The sequence below is a fragment of the Xylocopa sonorina genome, chromosome 4 (genome assembly GCF_050948175.1).
Source record: "Xylocopa sonorina isolate GNS202 chromosome 4, iyXylSono1_principal, whole genome shotgun sequence".
NCBI lineage: Eukaryota > Metazoa > Arthropoda > Insecta > Hymenoptera > Apidae > Xylocopa > Xylocopa sonorina.
Window position 1 is genome coordinate 10,559,684 of NC_135196.1, and position 25,457 is coordinate 10,585,140.

Consider the following 25,457-nt stretch of genomic DNA (forward strand, 5'->3'; position numbering starts at 1 on the left):
GTGTAAATTCTAATTTTACATTATGTCTATTTGAAATTTCATTTTAGCTGCCTTTCAACAATAAAGTGTGAAAAATTGATACCAGAAGCTCGCAAAAACTGAGACATAATAGTCATGCCCCAGATAGTGGAAGGAGAGGGACCACAATGCACATAGACGTCGTCCACAGACGGAAGCATTCCTGTAGCATCTAAAACACACCTTACTAATCGGACACAAAAAAGTCATAAGTGTATGTATGTACACAAAATAGATTTACGAACAAAACAATGATCGTAATTAAGTTGATGGTGTGAAACATGAGAGAATCGTTTGTTCCATTTTTAAAATGAGAGCCACATCGCTGTAAAACCTGTGTGACTAATTACCAGTGTATTAAAAAATTCTTTATACTTAATAAGTTATGCTGTATTAGTTACATATCCTTCGTTATCTTATGTCAAAATTAAAATTCAAATATTCTTCATCATTCCAAATTTCTATCGCATGGAACTTGATGTATGAAGAATACTTCAAATGTCGATCATCAATTATCTTAATAAGCATATAAATTATTAATTGATTATTTATATTGTGCTGGACAGCAGTAATGGCATTTTCAGTAATTATAAATATACTTTTCGTCAAATGAAGGTAGTAAAAAAAATTATTTCTTACTGTTTCTCGATTTGAAAGCTACGGTGGATAAGAAATGCTTTGCAAATGAATCATAAATTTCAATCGCCCGGTTTCTTGGTGAGAATTACTTTACCATGTAAGTCGCCATGAGAATGAAACATTGTTCTTTACAACGTGCTTTCTTCTTCGGAGGAAAGAAAAAAGAGGTACAATTGCACTACGTCATACAAAAGAGACCACTGTTTCAGGATAAATCATACCAGGTATCACGATCTTGCATAGCACAATATGTTGCGTATAGTAAACATGTAATAATAAAAAGTTGCGTAGTGGTGTAAAGAGAAACTGCAGCAAACTGGTACAATGAGTTCGCAAAAAACGAGCGATATTATGCACGGCAATGAAAACGATCTGTACAAGGCGAACGTGATCTCTATTAGCCCAACAAGGGTCTAAAGAACAGTGTAATAGGAAGGTATTGCGAGCGAGCACCCCTATCTAGAACACTTTTTGCTAGTGGATCTAGTGGTCTCCGATAGCGGTGTAATAATCGTAAAGGTATGTACAGTTTACGAGATTGTAATACAGCCATTTTTTGGTACCGGCTAACGTGGTGTACAATTAAGTTTTAACGTGTCGTGTATGTACATGTACGTGTCTGTGTGTACGTAGTTTTTCTATACTCACACCTCCAGGGATTACCACGTGTATTATCAACATGGAAAATCACAAATAATCAAGGGTCGTGTGTAATCACCTTCCTATTACACCGTGGTCTAAAGTAAAGAGAGAAAGAGTTACCTGGATGGAGGCATTCAAAGAGCGAGGGTCAAAAAAGGATTTCATAATACAAGAATATATTACAAGGTTAGCGTTTTTGTTGATTTTTTTTTCAAGAAGAATATAGAGAGATCAAAATGGTTTCAGATAACTATATATATATTCGGCCTAACTAGGAGGGTCGAAAGGGCAGCAAACGTGTTAATTCGAACATGTCTAATGCTAATAATTCGCACCCGAGCCACTTCGAATTTAGTCTACTGCTAGAAAAGTATTTGCTTTTAACAATAGAGAGTCAGATTTTTAGGTAGCTTCAGTTCGATTCGACGTAGCTCCGGCGTGGCGATTACATAAAAACGAAACTCAATAGCGAAATTGAAGTAAAAATGTTTCCAATATAGCAAGGATCAAGAAACTCGGAAACAAGTCCAGTATAGAATCCGTAATAATAATGGTAACAATAATGACAATATTAATCATAATAATGGTAATAATAATAATGATAGTAATAATAATAATAGTAATAATAATAATAATAATAATAGTAACCATAATAATAATAATTAATAATGGTAAGAGTATGATCATAAAGTAAGGGCGATGCACGTGTATACGTCTATGTATAGGCGTCCCCTATACACGTATATACATAGCATCTCAGTATCAGCCCAATTAAAAAATGTGTATCACTTTGTATCACTCTCAAACTACCCTGCCTTAGTAACTGATACATACCTGATAGCTGAATTGTCTCACAACTTTGTACAATCTGTTCGCCTCCTCAGCGAAGTACTCAGCTTGGGTGAACAGATCTTGGGTAGTCTTTAGCGCGCCCTCGCCCCTGGTGAACTGGTACATGGAGAACGCCATCGAGGACATGTTCTTCGCGCGTTTCACGATGTCGTTGTTCTCCTCCAGGGCACTTCCGCTCTCTTGCCACTTCTCCGTTTCCGCGTCCATCTCCGAGGTGATCAGCTTCATTTCAAGGCCAGCTTTCGCGATCTTTGCCTGCTCCTCGCTGTCCAATTTGACTGGCTTCAACGGTTTGCTTGTCGTACCGTGTTTCTGGAATATTTACGAAAAAAATATTAAAGATTTCGGAAAGAGGAAGTACAGTATTGTACTTTTGTCACAGAAAAAATGGCAAGCAAGAAGAGACTAAATATTAACTTACTCCTGGCCGTGGCAAGGACATGTAAACTTGCTTCTCCGATCGGTTTTGGTTCAATTCGAGCACATCCTTCGCCACAGTAGTCACATCAGTCATGAGCCACTGCCACATGTCAGCGAACACTAAAAAATGTATCAGTATATAATTTACATTTTTAAATGTGAATCGCAAAGTGAATTTAATCAATTGGAAGTAATTTACCTTCTAGATTTTCCTTAGCGATTTTACTAGTGGGATGTCTCGCTAAAGTGTACGCCGCAGTTACCACTTGGGGACCGTATATTCTCAAATTAATTTCAGTAAACTTTGCTGAAACTTGCAACGACTCCGAGAGCGCAACGTGTCTCAGCATTTTGCATACCTAGCAATTGATACGTTTGAAAACACGAATTAATTTGCCACCACGAATTAACTATTAACGATATTAGATAACTTTCACCGGAAGTTTCAAAGAATTATTAACATTTGGAAGGAATAAAATTAATTTTACAATACTTTTAATCTTGTTATTATAGAGGAAAAGAATAGAGTAGAAGACACAGAACAGATACTCACTTCAAGAATATGTTCAATGTACTCGCGAAACTTTTCGTTGCTCTCTTGAAGAAGATATCTGTCGTTGGCCAAAGCAACGTTTCTGATTGTTGATACTAGTTCCTGGCCTGCTTTGGTCACCTGTCCAAGATCAGCTGCTTGTTCCATTGTCGTCGTGCATAATTGCTGGCGAAGATCTCTGGTGGTACGTAATACTCCCAGAACAGCTTGCTCCATTTCGGAGCTTGGCGAGCCACCGCCACCTTCGTAATTCTGTTACGAAATAACAATTATCGTTTCACGGTATCATTACTCCTCTATTTATTGCAACGCAAAGTTTCAGAAAAAGTAAATTTATCATTTTAAACGTGTAATCCGAACAATGACAATCAATTTTATGACCGTATGTGACACATGTTTTTTTTCGCAAAGGGAACGTTTCCTCTCTTTTCATTTTACAGCGTGAAAATTGTCCACCAGCCTCCACCTGTCTATTCACTAGCAGTAGGCTCCCTTAACTGATTCACTTTAGCACGGTCATTCATTCAGATTTACGATGGAATGTCAGGTCTTTCAAACGAGAATCAAGCTAACTGGGATTACCCTTCCAGCAGGAGCCTTTAATCCGGGATTATATGAATTTTTTTACGTCGAATCTTTTTCTCTCAGAGACAAATTGTTCTCTTTGATGCTAGATATTACAGACGGTAGGATTTATTTTTTTTTTCTTTAATTTTTCAACAAATATTTACACCGCTAATGTTTCGCAGTATACATAGATTAATGGAAAATTAAATCGCTGAGATAAAAATTCCTCTTACCATACTGTTCCCAATTCGCAGCAGCGTGTTCAGTTCGAGTTGCGCCCGATCACAAAGCAGAAGAATGTTCTCTCTGTGCTCGTGGCTGGTGTACGCGCTGTCAGTGAAATCCTGCGTCCTCTCGATGACCGTGTCTAACGCGGCTGTGAGTGTCTCTCGACAACCAGGTCCTAGGAGAGTCATTCTTGTGGTTTCCACGTGTCTTTCGAAATGCTTCAGCGCGGAGAAAGCTGTGCTGCTATCCCAGTCCTCTTGTTGGGGACTCTGAAATTGATGAATAGTTTAGCGGAAGTTCCTCGACCAGTAAATTGTTTCGAAATTTACGCAATTTCCCTTGTTCCATCGTTTAACTATTCTCGATAAAGAAGAACAATTAAAAGTAGTTCGATCGAAAATTTTAATTAAATTTTGGCGCAAGTGACGAGGCAATCCTTCTCCTCTCCTGCAAAAGGGTCCTGATGCCACTAGCTATCACCTTATGGTTGATATAATTTTTATGTTTACTCATTCTATTATTACGCCACTTGTGTTTATTTTGTTAGCACACGTTCGCGTTTAGAAAAAAGAATGGCTTCAGCTTAATTATGCATGCGATAAACAGTAGCTATGTTTACACAGGAGCATCATCCTGTACCAAGATACCCGTACGAAGCTTTAATGGCAAGCCTCAACTAAATATACTTTTATTCTAAGGTCGGCGTAAATGATTGTACATAGTTGAACCCATTGCAGTAAATCAGGGATAGTGCGCGTTCAACTATGCGATGCGTCGTCGTTGTCGACCAACTATGTATTCTCTTAGGCAGGAATTACATGCACGACATCTTTAAAAATAGCCAGAACAGTTTCATGAATCACATTTTTCTGCCAAGCATCCAAGCTGTTATTGTGTATTCAGTTGATTAATCGCGTAAGGCACAGTGGATTCACTATTCTTTTAAAGCAAGTCAGTTTTTATTTGCCCAACTCGTAAGTTCCGCGGCGTGAATATTTGGCCAGCTTCCCGTTCAGATCTGACAAGAAAATGAAAGGATACGTTAATGCGTTGACTGCAATTTGGCAGGTGCCGAAGCATGCAGCGCAACGTTTATGACATCCATTTCGGCGTTTGCTATGCGGATGCTCTTGTCCCTGATGCGATACCAATTTGCATTGCTGTCAATACAGTGCATTCATTCCGTGCTGTAGACGTTCGTTAAATTTCAAAAATGCCGTGGCTTCTTGTGCAACGGGATCCACGTTATGTCAGTCGTAATGGAACATCGTGCCCTACATGGAATAATGTTGACGTATCTCTTGTAGAAGCTTTGCAACCAGCAGATATAACCAATTTCTCCGTATATTTCCAAGTCGAAATTATGGAAATATCGTTTTTAATAACATCTTTAACGTCGAATGGAAGAAGTCATCAATGGTACTTTTTTTCTTACTTAATGTGTATTTTCCATATTTTTTATAAAAAATTGTAACGTAAAACGTTGGTAATTTGTGGGAGAAAGCTTCTTCATCACTCAATTGTTAAATAGGATCAGTATGAAAATCGTGCGCGGTATAATAATTTAATTCGCGAGGAAACTTGTTCGGTCTGACCATACGCGGATCTCTTTCACTTACGGAGTAAATTGCAGTTCGTTCATACAAGTGGCAGGATTTAATTATCTATGCAATTATAAACTATGATTGTATTTAATTTATCTTTAGCTTTTTTAGAAATTTTATTTCTCTGCGTTCATCAGAATTTCATTCTATCATTGATTATTACGAGCTAACAGTGAGTCAGAATTTGGCGAACGAAAACTGTTTGGATTCATTCCAGGTTTTTGAATGTATTTCATCGTAAGTGTTTCTCTCTGTGTCATCGTACATGTTTTTCTGGCGTACATTCATACGTGATATATAAAATAACGTTCGTACGTGGTATCGTGGCGTCAGTATTCCATGAATGCATAATTCAGATGCAAGACATTTCTGTTTAAGGAATCAAGAACACGCGTACTTCTAGAATTATTGCAATTATCAGCATGTCTCATCTTTATTTTTCTATCATGTTTCGCAACTATTTTGCACTTTTATTGGCCGCCGTTTTTATATTTCTTTCGAATATTTGATTGTTGAAGTTTTTGTTACTCACCTGAGAATTTGAGTAGGATTGAGACTCGCTGCAATCTAATACTCCATCCTTGACCACATAATGGATTAAATCCATGGCTCTTCTCATCTGGCAGAAAACGGTGTCTCTGTTTTCTCTGGCAGATGGACATTCCGGATGCCTCAGGCAGGTTTTACTAGACGTGAGCAGCATCATGGTGCTTCTCTCCAGAACCTGGCGAGCAGCGGCCATTTGCGCCCTTCGTCTCTCGTCTTTTAAATCATTCTGAAACATCGCGACAGCCGCAACGATAATTAATAAACGAACGATATCGACGAAATAGCGTGTCTCATTTTAAATGTAGCGCGAAGCAATGTTTCTTTGGCACGTATCCGTTCTTAATTCAACAAGGGTACGGAATCGATCGTTTCTGTTTTTATTGTCCCATCGATTCTTCCATTGTGTAACGTTCGAATGGAAGTGAAACGTTGAAAGGTATATACAGAGTTTTAATTACGAAGCTGTCAGAAACATGATCCACGACATATCGAAGTAAAACAGGGCTTGGTTTCTACAGATGTTAAAGAAATATATTTAATGCGTATCGAGTAGTTAAACACTCACTTGGCGATCGCCGGTTAAGTGCGCCAATTCCACCATTTCCGCTCCAAACTGACTAAACGCCTTCACGAATTCGGTGAAATTCGAAACACTTTCAAGGCGGCCAAGGCTGCGGGCCACCTTCTTCTTCGCGAGAAGAAGTTGTTTGACCACGACGATATCAGCCAGGAGGAGCACCTTCGTCACAGAACCAAGAAGGCATCTCGCAGCCCTCACGACGGAGCCTCGGTCAGCTAGGCTGTCTTCCGTCGCGCATTCGCACAATTTCTCGATAGCAGAACCTGAAACACACGAAGAAGAAAGTCAATTTTATTATTCAATGTATCCTATTGTAAAAAGACGAAGTCAAACTTTATTTTCCATGGTAACTTCGTCTGCAGGCTAAAACTCGAATCTCGATGAAACTCAATTAATTTCCGTTTTATACAGAATGTACTAGGAGTAATTTCCCTGAGCAAATGAAACTGAGATTTAAAGTTTGCGACGTTATATCTCTAATGCAAACGCATTAAATGCAGAATTATATAGAAGGATTAAACGCGCATGTCTTTAATATTATATGCTGCCATGCAGCTCACCCCCAATATCATCATCCCTTGGAAATCGAATTCCCTTTCATCTCATGCAATGAATATTTATCATCTTATGAAACGCGTTCAACGTGTCACGAAGAATATCGATTGCACTTGCTGCACTCGTTTTTCATCTGAAAGACAAGCCGAACGTTAATTTATACATTTCGATGTCAATTATCCTCGCTTTGTTCGAAAGTTTTCAAAGATCTGAACATTTTTTGTAAGCATTTTTATACAAAAGAGAAAACTACATATACACTTGGCACGGAATTTTATGACAGATACATCATTTTTATGTCGAAGAGTTTTCAAGTAATGGAGTTCATCCTTTACTATGTTATATTTAATTCTATCAAGCTTCGATATTTTTTATCATTATGTTGCTTGTTATAAAGTTTCACGTGTGGACACTATCAACGAACTTTGGTTGCTCACATATTCCCATGGCCAGTCAATACTGGGAAATAAAATTCGAAGATGTCTTGGTTCTATTGAAAGAATCTGGAAGCCATCTACCATCATAAAACTTTTATAGGGCATAACATTTCTAATAGAATTCGCCCTGCACTATACTTTTGTACCATATCCTGCTCTGATACTTATTGGATTCATTTATATATATACTTCTGTTAATAATTTGCGTGTATTTTTTTTCAAGAATACGTAATATAAAATTGTGCCAAAGCGTTTTAATTAAAAAAGGCAGATTCGTACATCTGAATTTGTACACGATTGAATGGATTATTGATTAGTAGTCGCGTAAGAGGATTCCTCGGACTAATAATGTCGAGAGTGTTTAACGAAGCGTTAGCAGATAGCGTTTTTGTATTACTGCATATTTTACCAAACATCGTGGGCAAGAAGTAACGATGTAGAAAACCACAGATACAATGTTGGATCTGGTTGAATCATATTTTTGTCTATAGGAACTTTTTATACACGTTATGAAATAAATTGTTTCGTATTTATTTTGTATAATGTAAGAGCTACCTACGAAAAGTCCAAAATCTGATTTCTCACGCGAAAGTGCTCCTATTTGGAGCCTGATATCAGCTTAGAAAGGGCGATTTCGCGTAACGTAATCAGTTCAGCTGCCCCGATACGAAACCTTACGATGCTTTATGCAGATCGTGTATCAAGTATGCCACGCAATTCCCCTTGACCCAATTTAACAATTGCACAAGTACATTGCTTTGTCCTGATTCGATATCATCTGTACAATTTTTCTATCGAGTCCCATGAATAAGCATATTGTTCGACCAACGCGGCAACTCGTATGTCGCAATGAATGTTTTGATTAAAACTGTCCAGAGCTACTCTGTAGCGTTCAATTGCAATTCTGCCATTTCTACTGAAATCAATTTCAGGTGTTGTTTTCGTTGTTTTTATTAAGTGAAAGTAGGGAGAAATTCTGATGGACGATCGAAATGGTTATTTATATACCGTGTGCGATGATCAAGGGTGCATTAAATGCCACACCTCAAACGTTGTTATACCCTTTTCGAAACATTAACGAAAGTCTCTAGTATCGTTCGTATAAATTCAGTTCCGCTGGAGCAATGGAATTGTTTTCTTCCAGTGTTATCCTCTTAACACGAAGTTTGTAATGTTGCACACGGAAAAGTTCTCTCGTGGAATCGTAATATTTCAAGTGGGTCTCGTCCAAGTTTACCTCTTAAGCGAACTACTTTTCTCGATATCGGCACTCGTATTTCGATGCGATGCGTCGCTCGCAATTCGCCAGATTAACCAGGGAGAATAAAAGTCCACGCGAACGGTTCTCCCATGGGCAATTACTGTGCAATCGAAGGTAAGAAACTGAGCAGCGACAATTCGAGAGCAGTCCAAATGTTTACCTCGCGCTGTCTCTCCTTCGTCCACGAAAAAAAAAAAGAATGAGGACAGGTGCAAAGTAATTTCCAATATACATTTTTTTGAAAAGATATTTCTACGCAAATTTGATGAATCTGATTTTTTCAAGGTGTGTAGATATTTAGAAGACAATGACGGAAATGTATATTTACGACTGTATATAATTCTATATAATTCATCGTCATATCAGCATTAATCCATAAATAGTAAGGGGTTGAAGCGTCCATCGGTTTCTCATGTACGTTGGAGATCATGGAATTACAGATATCGTTGGTCCGCAATACAGACGCATTGCGTATAACCCAGTTCACCGATTGGTAGCTTCGTACCATTGATCCTTCATGGCAATCGGCATGTATAAATCATCGAAAATGTACGGTCAATTTCTACAGATCAATAAGTAATAACTTTATTATCCAGTGAAAACTAATCTGTAAGCTGCATTATGCAACTATCGAGAATTGAAATAAAATCGAAATAGTGATCCCAACTAAGAGTCCCAGGTCATCGATAAATCTTCACGATTGCTTTGTTCCTCTTGCGAATTATCATCGCGTACGTGGATAATTGGAACTTGGTACACGCAAAATGAACCTTTCGTGGAATATTAGTTCGGTGGCACATCGACATTTCCGACCGATAGAAATGCGCTAACGTCCCTTCCGGCTACCTGATTAATCCTTTGAGAACGCGTCGCATGTGTTGCGGTATGAAATGCGCTGCCAATCGAGTCCCTGGCAGATACGTGACACCAATATCAGATGATTCAAATCTGCGAGTACCCATCTCGCATACGAAATGAATTTTATTTCCTCTCCACTTAGAAATGAGGGCTGCTGTAAAATTGATCGAATCTCCACTGGGAGACGAATTTCATTATGATACTCGGCGCTGCATTGTAACGAATAATAACTTTTTAACTACCCACTCGGTGAAACTTTAACGTGGGACAGAAATTGATCCTCCACATTCAGAGGTACAAATTGAAACTTAATGTAATTTAACTTTTAGTTAGTTAGCGAGGGACGGAGAAAGAATGTTTAAGTGCAAAGTTATCTTCAAGAAATATAGGTACACGTTTGACTTGCTGCGCTCGGTGCGATTCCCCTGGGTAAGCGAAACTTATTTCATCCCAAACTGTTCCATTAAATAAATGCGTACGAGATAAACATTTTATCCATTAGTTGGCGATATGAGAAATATCCCCAGGGAATCCTTCACGGATATGTGCAGGTACCGATGCCTACCAAAACAATGCACTCGGCCTGGTTCTCCGTTGGAAAACGCTCAGGGGTTAATAAATGTTTTGCACGTTGACTTGACCCGATCTTAAAAGGTAGTTGGGATAAAAATAGCAGAGTGCTGTCTATCGTAAGGGTACACAGACTGTGGAAGAAGTTACCGTTCGACGTTGATCGATGCAGTTATTAGTGGACGTCGATACAGCGGCGGTTTCCTACCAGACGAACACAAAAATTGGAATTTCTGAAATATCTATTTTTTTCTAACAATCTATAATATTTTTTATTAATACTTAATTCTGTTTCTTTCAGATGTGTAATAAAACGAACAAGTTTGTTAATTAAAATATCCAGCACTTCACATTTGATGTCTCATGGCATAAAATGTAAACGGTATATTTGAAATTGTGGTATATTAAAAATATAAAATATAAAAGTAGAAAGCATTGATAGAAAACGAGAGGAAGGATGAAGAAAGACCATTGGTTACTTAATAAACATTACTAAATCCATCATTTTAACAGAATGGTACTTTAAGGAATTGAGAACTGAGGAAAGGATCCCAATTTGGGATGTGACCTTCGCAGGATCCTTCGATACGAGAAGAAGATATTAAAAACGATTAGTCAAAGAGTTCGAAGCCAAACGAGACCGCCAGTTCCTTTTAATGCGCAGGCAAGGATTATAAGATTGCTTTATATTCCGGAACTTATGCAGACTCTGTTCGCAACGATAGATCGCTTGGCAGTTCGCCACTTTCTCGAGCCGTGTTGCTTGCTCTACCTTACTTGCTTTCCACTTTTCCTGGCTCGTCTTTGTCCGCGGACCACTCAAAGTCCACGAAACATTCGGAACGGCTCTGTTTCGTGGCAATAACTACAATTGCCGGTTAAACTGTCTTGACGCGCGTTTGTGCGTCCCATTCACCGAACACAGACGCTTGTTATACAATTTCAGAAGGATTTTAAGAGCAATTTGTGTTATTCGCACCTCGTCAGCGTACAAGAATTCAATTTATAATGAAAAATTTCAAAGCAGCCATGGAAATTGATAGCTGTCTCTAGACAATTCGATTTAGGGTGCAGTCTCAGAAAGTACACATCCTTAATTTCTTCGGGTCTTTCCATCTTTCTCAACGTGATTACGAATTAAGTGAAAATAAAGTACATTGTACCACTCCCTTGTCCCCTCGCGGTTCCTCCTCTAAACCACCTACTCTTGACCTCGTACTACATTTTCTCATGTTATTCGTTTCTTGATATTATCTGTTCATTGTTCCTCGCTAGATCTAAACTTAAGGAGTGGCTAGAGGAGTTTAACAGTTAACAAGCGCCGGCGTCACGCGAATATTTGTCACGCTGACATTTCGAAGGGAGATGTAGCGTATAAAATAATCCATGTGACTTGGAAAATTTCGATTCATCGAAATGTCATTCGAATATACGTTAATACGATACCCTTGCGTCATTCTTAAACGTGGAATCGATAGCGTTCGTTTCGGAAAATGGCACAGAGTACTCTGATTTTATATTGCGTAATGTTCAGTGAAACCGACCGAATAAAATTGCTGGAGTATGGGATTATGTAAGAGTGTGAAATTTGCATTCGATCGAGTTCACCACGATCGAACCAAGGGTGTATTATTCCCGAATTTATGGACGATTATTTCGTTTCGCTTCCAATTTAGGGTATCTGGGACACGGGGGGTTTAGTTGGCTCCGTATAAAAGTTATATCGCTCGATGTGTGGTGTCGCTCGTAAATATAAGCACTTTGTATCTGTAGAAGCTGGATAGTATAGCCAGCTGGATTCAACGTGAATTTTCGAGACCGCGTGTCATAAATTATCGTCTGCTGTGGATGCAATCGTACTTGCGGACGGGATCGCCGCAATTTCCGGTGGATCCGCCGATGCTCGTATTAGAACACACAATTAGCAATTAGTCGCGGTCTAATTGCCGTTGAAGCCGTTTATTAAACGTGCACTCTTTGATTGGTCGATTTCAATCCGTTTTTCGTGAATTAAATTTTAATAATTCTACTTCGCTGCTAAGTTTAGAGAGGGTAGATATCGGTTGTTACAGACGCAGCCTAGGCTCTCGATGAGGTCGGTGACCTGCAACCACGCAAATCTCTTTATCTGGAAAGGCTTGAGCGGGTTATCGCACGGCAGGTGCGCTCCAGCACCGTTGCATTTCATACGAAATCTCCTTGCATGGAATAAACTATTAGGTATTGTAAGAGAACACGAAACTCTCGGCTGGCTCGAAACGATCGTTTGGATTTCGATGAAAAACGAGGAACGTTGCACGATATCATTCTTAAAGACCGGTTCAAGCTGGGGTGTAATAGTTGAAACACCATATCTTGACAGAAGACAGACTGTGCGCAGATACGAGCGATCGTTTGGAGATACTATTATTGCCTATCTGATGGTCAGTATACAAGTGAACGATAAAATATTACCAACGATTATTTCTCTGTTTGTACGGTTCGTAAGACTTGGATTATCTGCAATCTGTCCGTTCAATGTGAACGTCTCCTTCGAGTAAATCGAACGTTTTATGTTTCATAAATTAAATAAATTAATCGTACTATTATTTGATTAATTTATCGACGTATAAGATTCGATGAGTTACCTAAATTTGATTATCTAGAAGTTCTAATTTCGAAAGGGAATTATGTACTGCAGAAAACTGCAAGTAGAAATATCAGAGTAAATCTCGACTAGCTGTGACATAAGAGAGACCTACGTTAAATACGACCGAGTTATTCCCACTACAGGGGTAGCTCGCCCTTACACCAAGTCAAGCGTGTAATGTTACACATTAGTGGCTTTTTAGCACGAGGCGAAAGAGATCAAATATTTGCCTATCGGCGTGAAACAACTCTGATACAATGGTAAACCTTTTACGGTTTTACAAAAACCGAGTGTAACGAAGATTGAATGAAACTTGTCATTTTTTCGTTCACTCGTCTTTTTTAAGAACTTTTCTTTTGCGATTAAATACGGCGGAAGAAGAAAAAACGATTAACCAGAAAAAGGGACGCTCTCAGCAATTTTTAGTTGGTTGTTTTCCACCCATTTTCCATGAGTAAAATATTTCTCAAGGTTTCTAAAGTCTTGTAGTCGAGATAGCGAAAACTCTTTTAAGAATCATGGAATATGGGTCATCGCATACCCACTCTTCTTATTCGAGATATTTTTTGGCATTCGCTCTGGAAATGCGACCTCGCGTCGTAAAAATACGTTTCTCGACTTACTCAGGAGTTATGTACATGGCGGTGTTAAACACGATTATTCAAGGTCCAACGAAGAATACGACAGTTTCAGTTTATGAGCCCTGCTCCAATTTTACATAGACAAGTCGTCTCGTCATCAATTTCTGTGTCATATTCTTTGTACGCAGTATAACATTCATTTTCAATGGACGAATATTATAATCCATAGTGAACAGACAGATACGAGGTACATATTTTTTGGAAGGGTGTTCCACCCTTAGAGAAAATACTCGATAATAGTGGAAATTAGGTAATTGGGTAATATTAGATAATTGTGGGTGGAAATTAGGTAATATTAGATAATTGTGGTAGTAAGGTAATTGGAAATTACCTTATTACCTTAGTACAAAAGTAGGTCTAATTAGTAAAAAATATATAAAAAATGATGTATACTACTGTAATAAGTAGCAAAGAGCATAAATTTATAATAAAAATATAAAAATTAATAAATTACGTGCTACTATAATAGGAAAATTGATTTTGGTAATTCGCAACCTTCAGGAGAGTGGGAGGTTGATGGTAGTGGGAAGGGATGTATAAAAGCACTGCGAGCCAGACAAGAGTCTTTTGGCCGTTTGGACGCCGAGGCGAGAAGGTCATGGTGAGGATGAGGGATGGTCACTGCTGATGGCAAAATGTGGACGAGCCAAGGATAATGGACACTGGTGGATGATTGTGGATGACAGTTGACGACGGTGGACGGCGGTGGAGGAACCAAAGATAGTGGATAATGATGGACGGCAGTGGACACTGATGGACACTGGTGGACACTGGTGGACACTGGTGGACACTGATGGACACTGGTGGCCACTGATGGCCACTGATGGACACTGATGGCTACTGATGGCCACTGATGGACACTGATGGATACTGGTGGCCACTGATGGACACTGATGGACACTGATGGACACTGATGGACACTGGTGGACACTGGTGGATGGTAGTGGACACTGGTAGACACTGGTAGACACTGGTAGACACTGGTAGACACTGGTAGACACTGGTGGACGGTAGTGGACGGAAGTGGACGGCTGTAGACGATGATGACAGCAACTTTTGCCTACCGATTGGTAAGTGAACAAGGGATGGGTCCCTGCGTAGTCACCTCCACGGGGTGGGCCTGGGTCCTTGGTAACGTTTTCGAGAGATTGCCCTCTCGAAAACGATATCATGCTAAGGGCTACGCACGTAGATTTAAGTACTGATGTAAATTCAACGTTACAACTATCAAAGCATTTGAACTGATTGTTTTATATAGAGCTTATACATTAATTTTAATAATTTTCTATAATATTACATCAACTTAAATTTTATTCCCACTTTTTATTTTCTATTCTTTACTTTCCCTTTCGAGTATTTTTACTTTCTCGCATATCTATCATTTTACTTTGTTCGCATGAGATTAAAATACTTTTATTGCGGGTAGTTCTAACGTTGAGTTAATTGTAAATTTTGTACTGGATTGTAAACTGTATAGTTACTTAAGCTAGAGTTTAAGTTAAGTTAAGTTTAGGTTTTCGCCGTTGGATCGCCGATGGAGCGCCGATGGATCGCCGTTGGATCGCCGCTGGATCGCCGAGGGATTTTATTTATTGATTTTTTTACTTGTTTTACTTGTTGTACATGTATGTAATTCCCCTATTCCTTTCTTCACCTTTCCAATAAAATTGTAAAGGAATACATTATCTTATCCAAAGTGAGAAACAGCCACTTTTACCACCCATTACCGTCCGTTCATTAATACAGAACATAATTGTTCTCTTATAAATCGGTTCGCGTTTAGTCTATATCAATGAAAATGCGTTGCCTACTCCCTTGAGCATTCTTATTTTCTGCTGCGTGAGATCGCCTCACGTAGTTTTCTTTTTTCTTTCTTCGTTCGAGGTTCCGTCTTCCATCGCCACGCAGTGAAACAGACGAGACTCAATCAAACTGATGTGGTTTTCGGAGCCCATTGAGTTTTCGCAGCCCTTGTCGATTGGTACGCCCGTTGGGTACTCGACTTGGGTATAGGCTTAGCACATTGGACGCGCTCATCGCGGTTCGTTCCGAGTAGCTCCTACCCCGTGTCGCTGGGGTCTTCGGACCTGCTGTAAGACGACTTGGGGCGGTCTGCGAAGTTCGTTCTCGTCGATGGGCAATGCGTCCTACTGCTAAGCCTCGCTGAATTCTTGATGGTACCCGCATTCACCATTGGGGAGAGCGTGGTTTCGATTGTTTCAACGTAAGACGTGGCAGAACTTGTTCGCGATTCGCGTCGGGTACGGTTCGCCTAGTGACTAGTGTCGAACCATCGGGTAGAATGCTCTCGTGGATATGTGACGCAGGTTTATTGGTACTTGTTCGTTTCGGTCGCGCCGCGAATTTTGTTCAGTTACTTTCTTTGATTAACTTTAGTTTAACTTAATTTTGTTTCCATTTTTACTAAGATTCATATCAATTTTTCTTGTAATAAAATTAGAGAATTTAGTGTATCGTATCGTAGACCCTTTTGCGAGACACTTGAATTTTTCCAAAACGTGAGTAGAGTCATTTTAGAGTTTTCACTTTGGGTAAGACAGTGGCATTTCTAGTCATCCCTTTCGCAAAAGTCCATACTGCAATCTCTAAAATCTATGTGAAGAGAATGTATTATGGATTTCGGTTCGTTTAAATGATTAAAGTAGAGTCAGTCCTTGGTACCTTCTGTACCAAGAACACACAGATGTAATGGAAGGGTGGATGGGATTAGGGAAATAGGGATGGGTCCCTGCGTAGTCACCTCCACGGGGTGGACCTGGGCCCTTGGTAACGTTTTCGAGAGATTGCGCTCACGAAAACGATATCAAGCTAAGGACTACGCGCGTAGACTTAAGTACTGATGTAAATTCAATATTAGAACCACCAAAGCATTTAAACTGATTGTCTTATATAGACCTTACACATTAATTTTTACAATTTTCTATAATATTCCATTAACTTAAATTTTCTTCTCACTTTTTATTTTCTATTCTTTGCTTTCCCTTTCGAGTATTTTTACTTTTTCGCGTAATTATCATTTTACTTTGTTCGCATGAAATTAAAATACTTTTTTGCGGGTAGTTCTAACGTTGAGTTAGTGCGTAAACTTTGTACTGAATTGTAACTTGTATAATTAGTTGAGCTAGAGTCTAAGTTAAGTTAGGTTTAGGTTTTCGCCGTTGGATCGCCGATGGAGCGCCGATGGATCGCCGTTGGATCGCCGCTGGAGCGCCGAGGGATGTTAATTATTAATATTTTTATATATTTTTATGTATTTTTATGTATAATATTGTATATTTTTGTAATTTCCTAATATCCTTTCCTTAATATCCCTATCGTAAAGTCCATACTGCAATCTCTAAAATCTATGTAAAGAGAATGTATTATGGATCCCGGTTGTTTGAAATTCAGAAGTAGAGTCAGTCCTCGGTACCTTCTGTACCGAGAACACCTGAATGTAATGGAGGGTGGATGGGACTAGGGAAATAGGGATGGGTCCCTGCGTAGTCACCTCCACGGGGTGGACCTGGACCCTTGGTAACGTCTTCGAAAGACCGGTCTCTCGAAAACGATATCAAGCTAAGGACTACGCACGTAGATATAAGTATAATTGTAGATTTAACGCTAGAATCACCAAATCGATCAAAATCACTTTTATTCTGTAGATTTGACCATCATTTTGTGCATTTACTATTAAGAATTTTCTCCAATTCATACTTTTATCGCGGGTGGTTCTAGCGTTGAGTCATTAGCAATGCATTTGACACTTTCCAAGTCCTTTTCAGGACTTTGAAACTTTCAATCGGATTGCAAATTGTATTATTAGTTAAGTTATAGTATAAGTTAAGTTAAGTTTAGGTTCTCGCCGTTGGATCGCCGCTGGAACGCCGATGGATCGCCGTTGGATCGCCGCTGGATCGCCGAGGGATTTTAATTATTGATTTTTTCTTTGTTTTACTTGTTGTACATGTATGTAATTCCCCTATTCCTTTCTTCACCTTCCTAATAAAATTGTAAAGGAATACATTTTCTTATCCGAAGTGAAAAACAGCCACTTCCCCAATCCGTTACCGCTCGTCTATCAAAGTAGAACAAATTGTTCTCTTATAAATCGGTTCGCGTTTAGTCAGTACCGATGAAAATGCGTTACACACTCCCTTGAGCATTCTTATTTTCTGCTGCGTGAAACCGCTTCACGTATTTCTTCTTTTTTCTATCCGCTCGAGATTTCGTCTTCTGTCGTCACGCAGCGAAATAGTCGATACTCAATCAAACTGATGTGGTTTTCGGAGCCCATTGAGTTTTCGCAGCCCTTGTCGATTGGTACGCCCGTTGGGTACTCGACTTGGGTATAGGCTTAGCACATTGGACGCGCTCATCGCGGTTCGTTCCGAGTAGCTCCTACCCCGTGTCGCTGGGGTCTTCGGACCTGCTGTAAGACGACTTGGGGCGGTCTACGAAGTTCGTTCTCGTCGGTGGGCAATGCGTCCTACTGCTAAGCCTCGCTGAATTCTTGATGGTACCCGCATTCACCATTGGGGAGAGCGTGGTATCAATTGTTTCGACGTAAGACGTGACACGTAACTTGTTCGCGATTCGCGTCGGGTATGGTTCGCCTAATGGCTAGTGCTGAACCATCGGGTAGAATGCTCTCGCGAGAATGTGACGCAGGTTTATTGGTACTTGTTCGTTTCGGTCGCGTCGCGAATTCTGTCTATTTCATCTTCAACTTAGTTTCATTTCTCAATTTGAGTTTAATTTTCTTAGTATTCATTTATAATTCAATAAAGAAGTAGAATTTAGCTTATCGTATCGTATTCCCTTTTGCGAAACACTTGAATTATTCTAAAGTGTTAGTAGAGTCACTTTACAAGTTTCACTTCTGATAAGATAGTGGCATTCCTCGTCATCCCTTTCGTAAAATCCATACTGCAATCTCTAGAATCTATGTTAGATTTTGGAGAATGTATTGTGGATTCCGGTTTGAAATTTGCAAGTAGAGTCAGTCCTCGGTACCTTCTGTACCGAGAACACATAGATGTAATGGAGGGTGGATGGGATTAGGGAAATAGGGATGGGTCCCTGCGTAGTCACCTCCACGGGGTGGACCTGGGCCCTTGGTAACGTTTTCCAGAGATTAATTAATTTCTCGAAAACGATATCATGCTAAGGACTACGTGCGTAGTTTTAAGGCGTTTGCAATTCAGTCGAAATTTTCCAAGTCCTTTTCAGGACTTTGAAATTTTCAATTGGATTGTAAATCGTATACTTAGCTAAGATATAGTTTAAGTTAAGCTAAGTTTGGGAATATCACATTCGTTCTAATTAGTTTCAAGTGCTGCGCATTATTCATGTACACGTATATTCGATAATTTTAATAATTGTGAATACGAGATATTGCATTAAAGATTGTATATGTTTAATAATGTTCAAAATCCTGTTAAATTTGTAGTAAGTGTTTGCTTTTGAATTATAATTTTCTTCGTGTATGCTCGTTCTGGCTTTTAATTTCACGCAAGCTTCAATTTTAATTACTTTTCTCTCATTACTGCTATCCAGTCATATATTTCCAGTCAGATTTAACTATGTTTGTGCCGTAAATTGGTTTCGCGTCATTTGTTGGATAAAAATTATACTTTTTTTTATATAATTACATATACCTCACAGGAATCGGGAACTTGATTTTAACGAAATGGAGGAGAGATACTGTTTCAATCGTTGACGAAGGCAATAACACGAACGCAATAAAGTTATAAGGCCATAAGTGTTGCGACCACGTCGTAAAAGTAATTCAGAGGTAAATGGCTCGTTGGAACGAGAAATTTTGTCGACAAGCAAGGTTTTATCAGAGATTTTATTTCCGACCAGAACTGCTGCGCGTATTGATACCAACTCCTAACTGTCAAGAGAGCAAAGCGAAGTCAAGCTACAGTAAAACTTGTTGGAAGTACAATGACTACATCTCTCTGAACGTCAGGACGAGCATGAATGCCTGCTGAGAGATACCCTTTCAGCTTTCAGAAGCGACAACTCGTGACAAACGTCTTTATATCTTCGAGCGGCTTTAAAACCTTCGCACGGCTTTTTAGAAACTCCTCTATTTCCCTAACAAGTTTTGATGACGATCCCTGAGTGACCGACTACTAAGTGTACAGTCGCGAAAATATTTTATGCCAGGCGTATTCCTTCGCAAAGTAAAACCTTCGTTTATGAAACCTCCACTCGGGACTGACGCGAACATTTTTTCGAAATTTTCCTCGTCCAGGACAGTAGCTAAAACATTGTTTCTTCTTTATGCTTCTCATTGCATCAGGCAGGGAAAAACAATAGCAGTGAAAAAGAGAGAATCTAGAATTATTTGAGAAGTGATTACCACTGTTAGGGATTTCTAATAGCGGTTTTTGTTAGAATCCATTTACGAGTCCATTTATGCGTCATCAGGAGAAATAACGCATAATATAGTTTGATACGTTTGACGGTGTAATCTGACAATAAGATAGTGTAATGGCTGACGATTAGATAATGGATTTGTCAATCTATCGAGCTACCTTAGCAATCACTCGCAGTATGAAACAATGACTTACCAGCATCTCTTGCCCTCTTGCATGCCTGGTACATGTCCTCCCTGATTTCCGGATTGCCATCCGCGATGGTCTCGCCAACAGTGACGAACCTCTCGACCGCCAGATTCACGGCTTGCCCGACCCTGGCAACGGCACGGATACTTCTGTCCGAACATAGCGGACGTTCTCTGTGCGATACTAACGTGGAGATCTGAAACAGAAGGGAGTATTAATTGCAAAATGGCGAGAAGTGAATATTTTTCCAAGGAAACTAAATCAAGTGGTACGTCGGGAAAGTTATTAAAGTCGGATTCAACGCTTTACGAGAAGCAGTGGTGGTACGTGGCGAATTGTAGGTCAACGTTCTATAGTAACTGTAAATGAAACGGCCGTTTAAAATGCAGCTAGTCATGCGAATTAACTTCGGTAAATTGGTTGAATTTCTACGAGTAGAATGTATAGAATCATATATCACACACGAAGGCCGATATATTTCAAGGGAAACGAACGAGATTTGCAATTAATTTCGTATCAAGAAGGATTTATCGATCATTTCGTGGTGCTTCATATGGAACTTCATCAAGTACGAACGAGGGTGTACGATAAAAAAAACCTGCACGATATTTCATCGTATTTTATTTTTTAATAAACCGATATCATTAAAATCTTTATACGAGAAGACATGAAATCTCCTAAGGTAACGATTCCTAATTTTTAAGTATCAACAGCGTAGACACGTATGCTTCAACTGTTGCGTACAATTCACGAAGTCATCGAACATCATCGATCAATGAGAAAATTCAGAAAACAGAACAGCACGGAACGCAGCGAGACTGAAAAGCGAGGCTTATTGCTAACCGAGGGATTCTAATTAATGTTGCATCTCAGCCTCCGTTAATCTGGAAAACAAGCGCGGGTAGAGTGCGCGCGTAAAGCTCTGCTTCCCACGTAATGGAAAGCATCCACGCTCGGATTGTTTTGTCTGCTGGCTAACGACCAGACAGATCTCCTTTCTTCGCAGCATCTCCGTATCCTACACGTAAATGGCGAGCGCGCATTCAAGAAACCACCGCGACGGTAACCCCGTTAGCTGGCCCGTAGCTGCAGGCACTACGGAGGGAGACCAACCCCCGCGCGGTTCATATTCTATACATTTATACAATACATTTAGTCGCAGCGTCCCCTTTAAACGACGAACGCAAGGACAGATGGAGAAACGACGGGAAAAACCGGCGGAAAGAAGCGGAGGCGGTTGCCAGGTTGAGGAAAGATCAAGTCGTCGCGAGCAGATCCGTGGGGGCAAGAAACGAAATGGCGCGATGGCGAAACGCACGAGGGCGGAAAATGGAGGAAATTATGCGGAGAAAAAAAGCTAACGGAACGAAATAGGCACGATGATGGGAACCGTGAAAGAAGAAACGAGAACTGGGACGGGTTAACGAATGCTCGGGGATGTGTGGATAGATGGTGCTCGCGTACGCATGGTTCTAGGGGTGGGTGTAGGTATAGGTAATGAAATGAGACGAAGGATCGGAGAGATGAGGGTGGTCAAAAGAAAGGAAAAGCGAACGGAATAGAGGAAAGACTGTGTGCAATTTGCATGCGAGGTAGAAGTTCGGGGGTGGCAGTGGCAGGGGAAGAAAGGGGGTGGAAGAAACGCATCGACAGGGAGAAAAAAAAAATGGCAAGGGGAAGAAATATCGGGAAAGAGGCGGGGCCAGAGGTATTGTTTCACAACGTGAATGCGTACAATCGAATAAACACACGAGCGCTGTCGCAGGGTGCACACGTGGGCGGTTATACGAACACGACTACCGATACGATCTTTACAGGTACGTTTCGGTTTACGGGGTGTGCGTTTCAGCTATTGTCGAATGTCGCGTGTCGAGACAAGTGCAACCGAGTTACGCGACGGTGTGTGCGACGAGTATCGCAGCAGCCGCGTTTCTTTTCTCTTTTTTTCTTTCCACTTCCACTCGGTACTTGTCTCTCTATCTGTCGAGCATGTGGAAAATTTTAATATCGCCGCGGGTGGAAAGGGGGGAAAAAATTGTGCAGCTGGCCAAACAATGACGACTGTTGACTGAGATTTTTCAGCCGGGAATCAGAGGCAGCTCGTTTCCATCTAGCGTCGCGTTTAACTTCGACGTAAACAACCCACCGCGACAGATGCTCCCCTGCAATTGCTGCCGAGCGGAATCAGGAAAGGACAAAGGACATCTCTGGCGCAGCGACGAGTTTTGGATTCCTCTTATCTCGATCGTTGCCCCTTTTTCTGCGCGCGATAGGTGTCCCCGATGCAATCGTGAAGATGTCTACTGGGAAATGTTTTCCAAACGGAGTATTAAAAGGTATGATAAACGCGGGACGTCTTCCGGAGGATGGTCGTGGGACTTTTTCATCCCCGTCGAAATTACTCTACTCTGTATTTCAACGGTGAAATTCACGTTTTTCGCTCTTGGAAATATCGATAGGAAATTACTCGTGTAATAAAATTCCTTTCGTTTAATCATAGCGTGGCAGTACGTGATATGCGGAATGCATGAAAAAGTGGTTTTGTGATAGTCGAAGCTCAAACAGAGATATTGGTAGCGCACACCGTAGCAGTATTCAAATATTTAATAAATTCTAAATATTAAATTCGAAGCCACCATGCGACGACAATTAAAAAATCCTAGAATTTTCGGATCTTAATCGTTTTTAATATTAGAAGAATATGTTGGTACATTTTCGTTTATCCTTGCATGTTTACCACGATGTATTATACACCTCGATCACTGTCAACCCTGATGGAAAGATCGTAAAAGGAAAATGTGAAGAATCGATGTACGGATAGGAAAATAATGTCCCCCCAGACGAGAATTTTCTAGAATTTCATACATCATACTTCCGGACGCATATAGATGTCAGAGTAAATGCTGCCAATAAACTTTTGCCCCGGAAACATCAGGCCATCGATAAGTTTTAATCTTGCACGGCGTCTGACACCGCGATGAGAAGTTCGCCCCGTAAGCTCGCGCCCTCGGAGAGGAGCTCGTAAATTCATTAGTTCAATATGCGAGGGCTACACGTTCTACGACACTAGACAGAACAAATTCCTCGCATAAGTTCACCCGTCTTGCGGCGTGAAAGTTATTACGCGCGGCATTACGCAGACTGCGCGTAGTTTATTTCGTTGGTCATAAATTTCAGGTGGCTCTTCGATAAATAACTGCGCTATTGATGGAACGCGATGTAATGTATCAAAGCACGAAACAGTCTGAATTTTCATTCAAAAAGTGTGTCGTGTCGTGTGGTATTTTTTATGAAAATTTAGGGAACTTGTATTCGTTTTATTTAGATATACCACGATACTACACGGTATTTTCCTCAATTTCTACCATCACGTTTTATATCATGATATCGCGACACACGCGAACCGGTGAAATTTATTAGTGCGACCTCTTTGTGTATCAGCGACCACGCTGACACCATTAATAATAGGTTCCCCGCGTGTTAATCCGAATTTAAGCCGAACAACAGTAAAACATCCCCCGTGATAGGAGAAATTAGACCCGAACGCTGAACGGTGGAAGTGGAAAGGCACAAATTATGCAAAACGTGACATCAAAACTCGAACTCCTCTCGGTTCACTTCCCTATCTGACGAGGCAATTTCTCGAATTAACCGAGTTTTCTTAGCTCGAGAATTCCTTTTGCGAGCGCAGGTTTTCAAGGCTCCTCCGTGCCAATTAATTTTCCTCTTGCTTTTGACGCGTTATTCGCGCCCGGCCCTTCTCGCGAGTTTTACCATTTTCGTCGACGTGGTCGGCCACGTTTTTCTCCGCCCACGACCTTTTAGTTTCACCCTCTTCTTGGCGAAATATCTTGCCGCTCGTAGAGTCGTACCGAAATTAGTACACGCGGTACGTGTTAATTAATGCCTATTGCGTGGTACACAGACGTTTATCGAAATCCAGTAATTCTGTATAATAAGCGAATATAAACGCAGACAATAATGGCTAATTAATGTTCGCAGATGTGTATCGATTTAATTTATAAGTAACGAGGTTGAAGTGGATCGTTTTGGAAATTCGAATGAAAGTACTTCGGGCGGTTCTCGAGAATTTTGTGGCAACAAGTGAAATTGCGATGCGAATCGATATTTTACAGTGAAATTTATATACCTCAACGTTTTTATAACACCTTCATCGATTCTGAATTTTCGCAATTTATCAGGTCACACATCGACGTAGGAGAAGCGATACGATGAGAAAGAAAGAAGAACGTAAGCGTAGGAAATTTCAAGTATGCGCGTGCACGATTAATCAAATAGCTGGCAACAGTTGTTGAGGAGGCGGAAGTTAGGGAGGATATGGCACGCTGTTTGAAACGATACCACCAACAGTGGCTATGTGGAACCGCTTTCATTTATCGTGGAACGACGGATCTTGTCCTGACGGTTAGTTGGAAAAAGTCGTGAATATTCAATTCGGTGCTAATTACGGGCGCACTCTCTCAAAGTGAGAGGCCACATGTAAGCAAACACTCTGAAGCATGTGTTCCTTATTTTTTTAAGTACGGTTCTTCGTCCGTTGAACAGGTTCTATGAATTTTATTAACGACGAATTATGATCGGTAATATCGTACAATATTCATGCATGCTTTTATTTCCTATTCTTTTTACGCTGTAAAAATTACTGCCAGCGTATTACAAGAGCTGAAATGGTAGACCAATAAATGTTCAATGTAGAGACAACAGTGTACGTTCAAGATTTAATTCGTTTCATCGCATCTGTTAATTGAATTGACAATAATTCAATCGGTTTTCTGCTTTCGGATAACGAATAGCTTACTTTCAGGCTATCTAAATGATGCGACGGATCTATTTGCCTTTGCAAATAGATCAACGTCCAATCTTAGATTTTATTTAGTAATTTGCTTAACAAGGAATTCGACGCGAATATCATTCATTTTTCTTTTCTTCTCAAACAAATTAAATAATTTCATTTACTTAATCGAACAATGATTATCATACTTCGATGTGAAATTTAACGCCTCAGTTAACCGAACAGTAATCGAACATCGATAAACCGAATCAAGGTGGACAACCAGAATTGCACGCGGTAATTTCCACTTTACGTAGAAACGTTTGTAGGTAAGAGGTAAACTGCACTAAAGTGTAACTAATTAATGACAACAATGTCTGCGTTTACACTGAATCTTGATAAAATCGTTTAACGTATTAGAGTGAACATTGGCTAGCTAGCACGCTACGCTTGTTAAACCAGAACAATTTATACGTAACGTTTA

At 40.1% G+C, this 25,457-nt stretch overlaps 1 protein-coding gene across 3 annotated transcripts in view; it reads right to left on the reverse strand.

The window, feature by feature from the left end:
- Positions 1-25,457, reverse strand: part of Alpha-catr (alpha-catenin related) — a 44,371-nt gene that overhangs the window by 3,379 nt on the left and 15,535 nt on the right. For all 3 annotated transcript variants that reach the window (XM_076894265.1, XM_076894263.1, XM_076894264.1), the window contains exons 2-9: positions 20,188-20,377; positions 6,638-6,915; positions 6,056-6,298; positions 3,925-4,188; positions 3,125-3,376; positions 2,771-2,930; positions 2,573-2,691; positions 2,134-2,463 (exon numbers count right to left, since the gene is read on the reverse strand). In XM_076894265.1, coding sequence (XP_076750380.1) covers positions 2,134-2,463; positions 2,573-2,691; positions 2,771-2,930; positions 3,125-3,376; positions 3,925-4,188; positions 6,056-6,298; positions 6,638-6,915; positions 20,188-20,377 — 1,836 coding nt within the window. The remainder of the gene's footprint in view (positions 1-2,133; positions 2,464-2,572; positions 2,692-2,770; positions 2,931-3,124; positions 3,377-3,924; positions 4,189-6,055; positions 6,299-6,637; positions 6,916-20,187; positions 20,378-25,457) is intronic.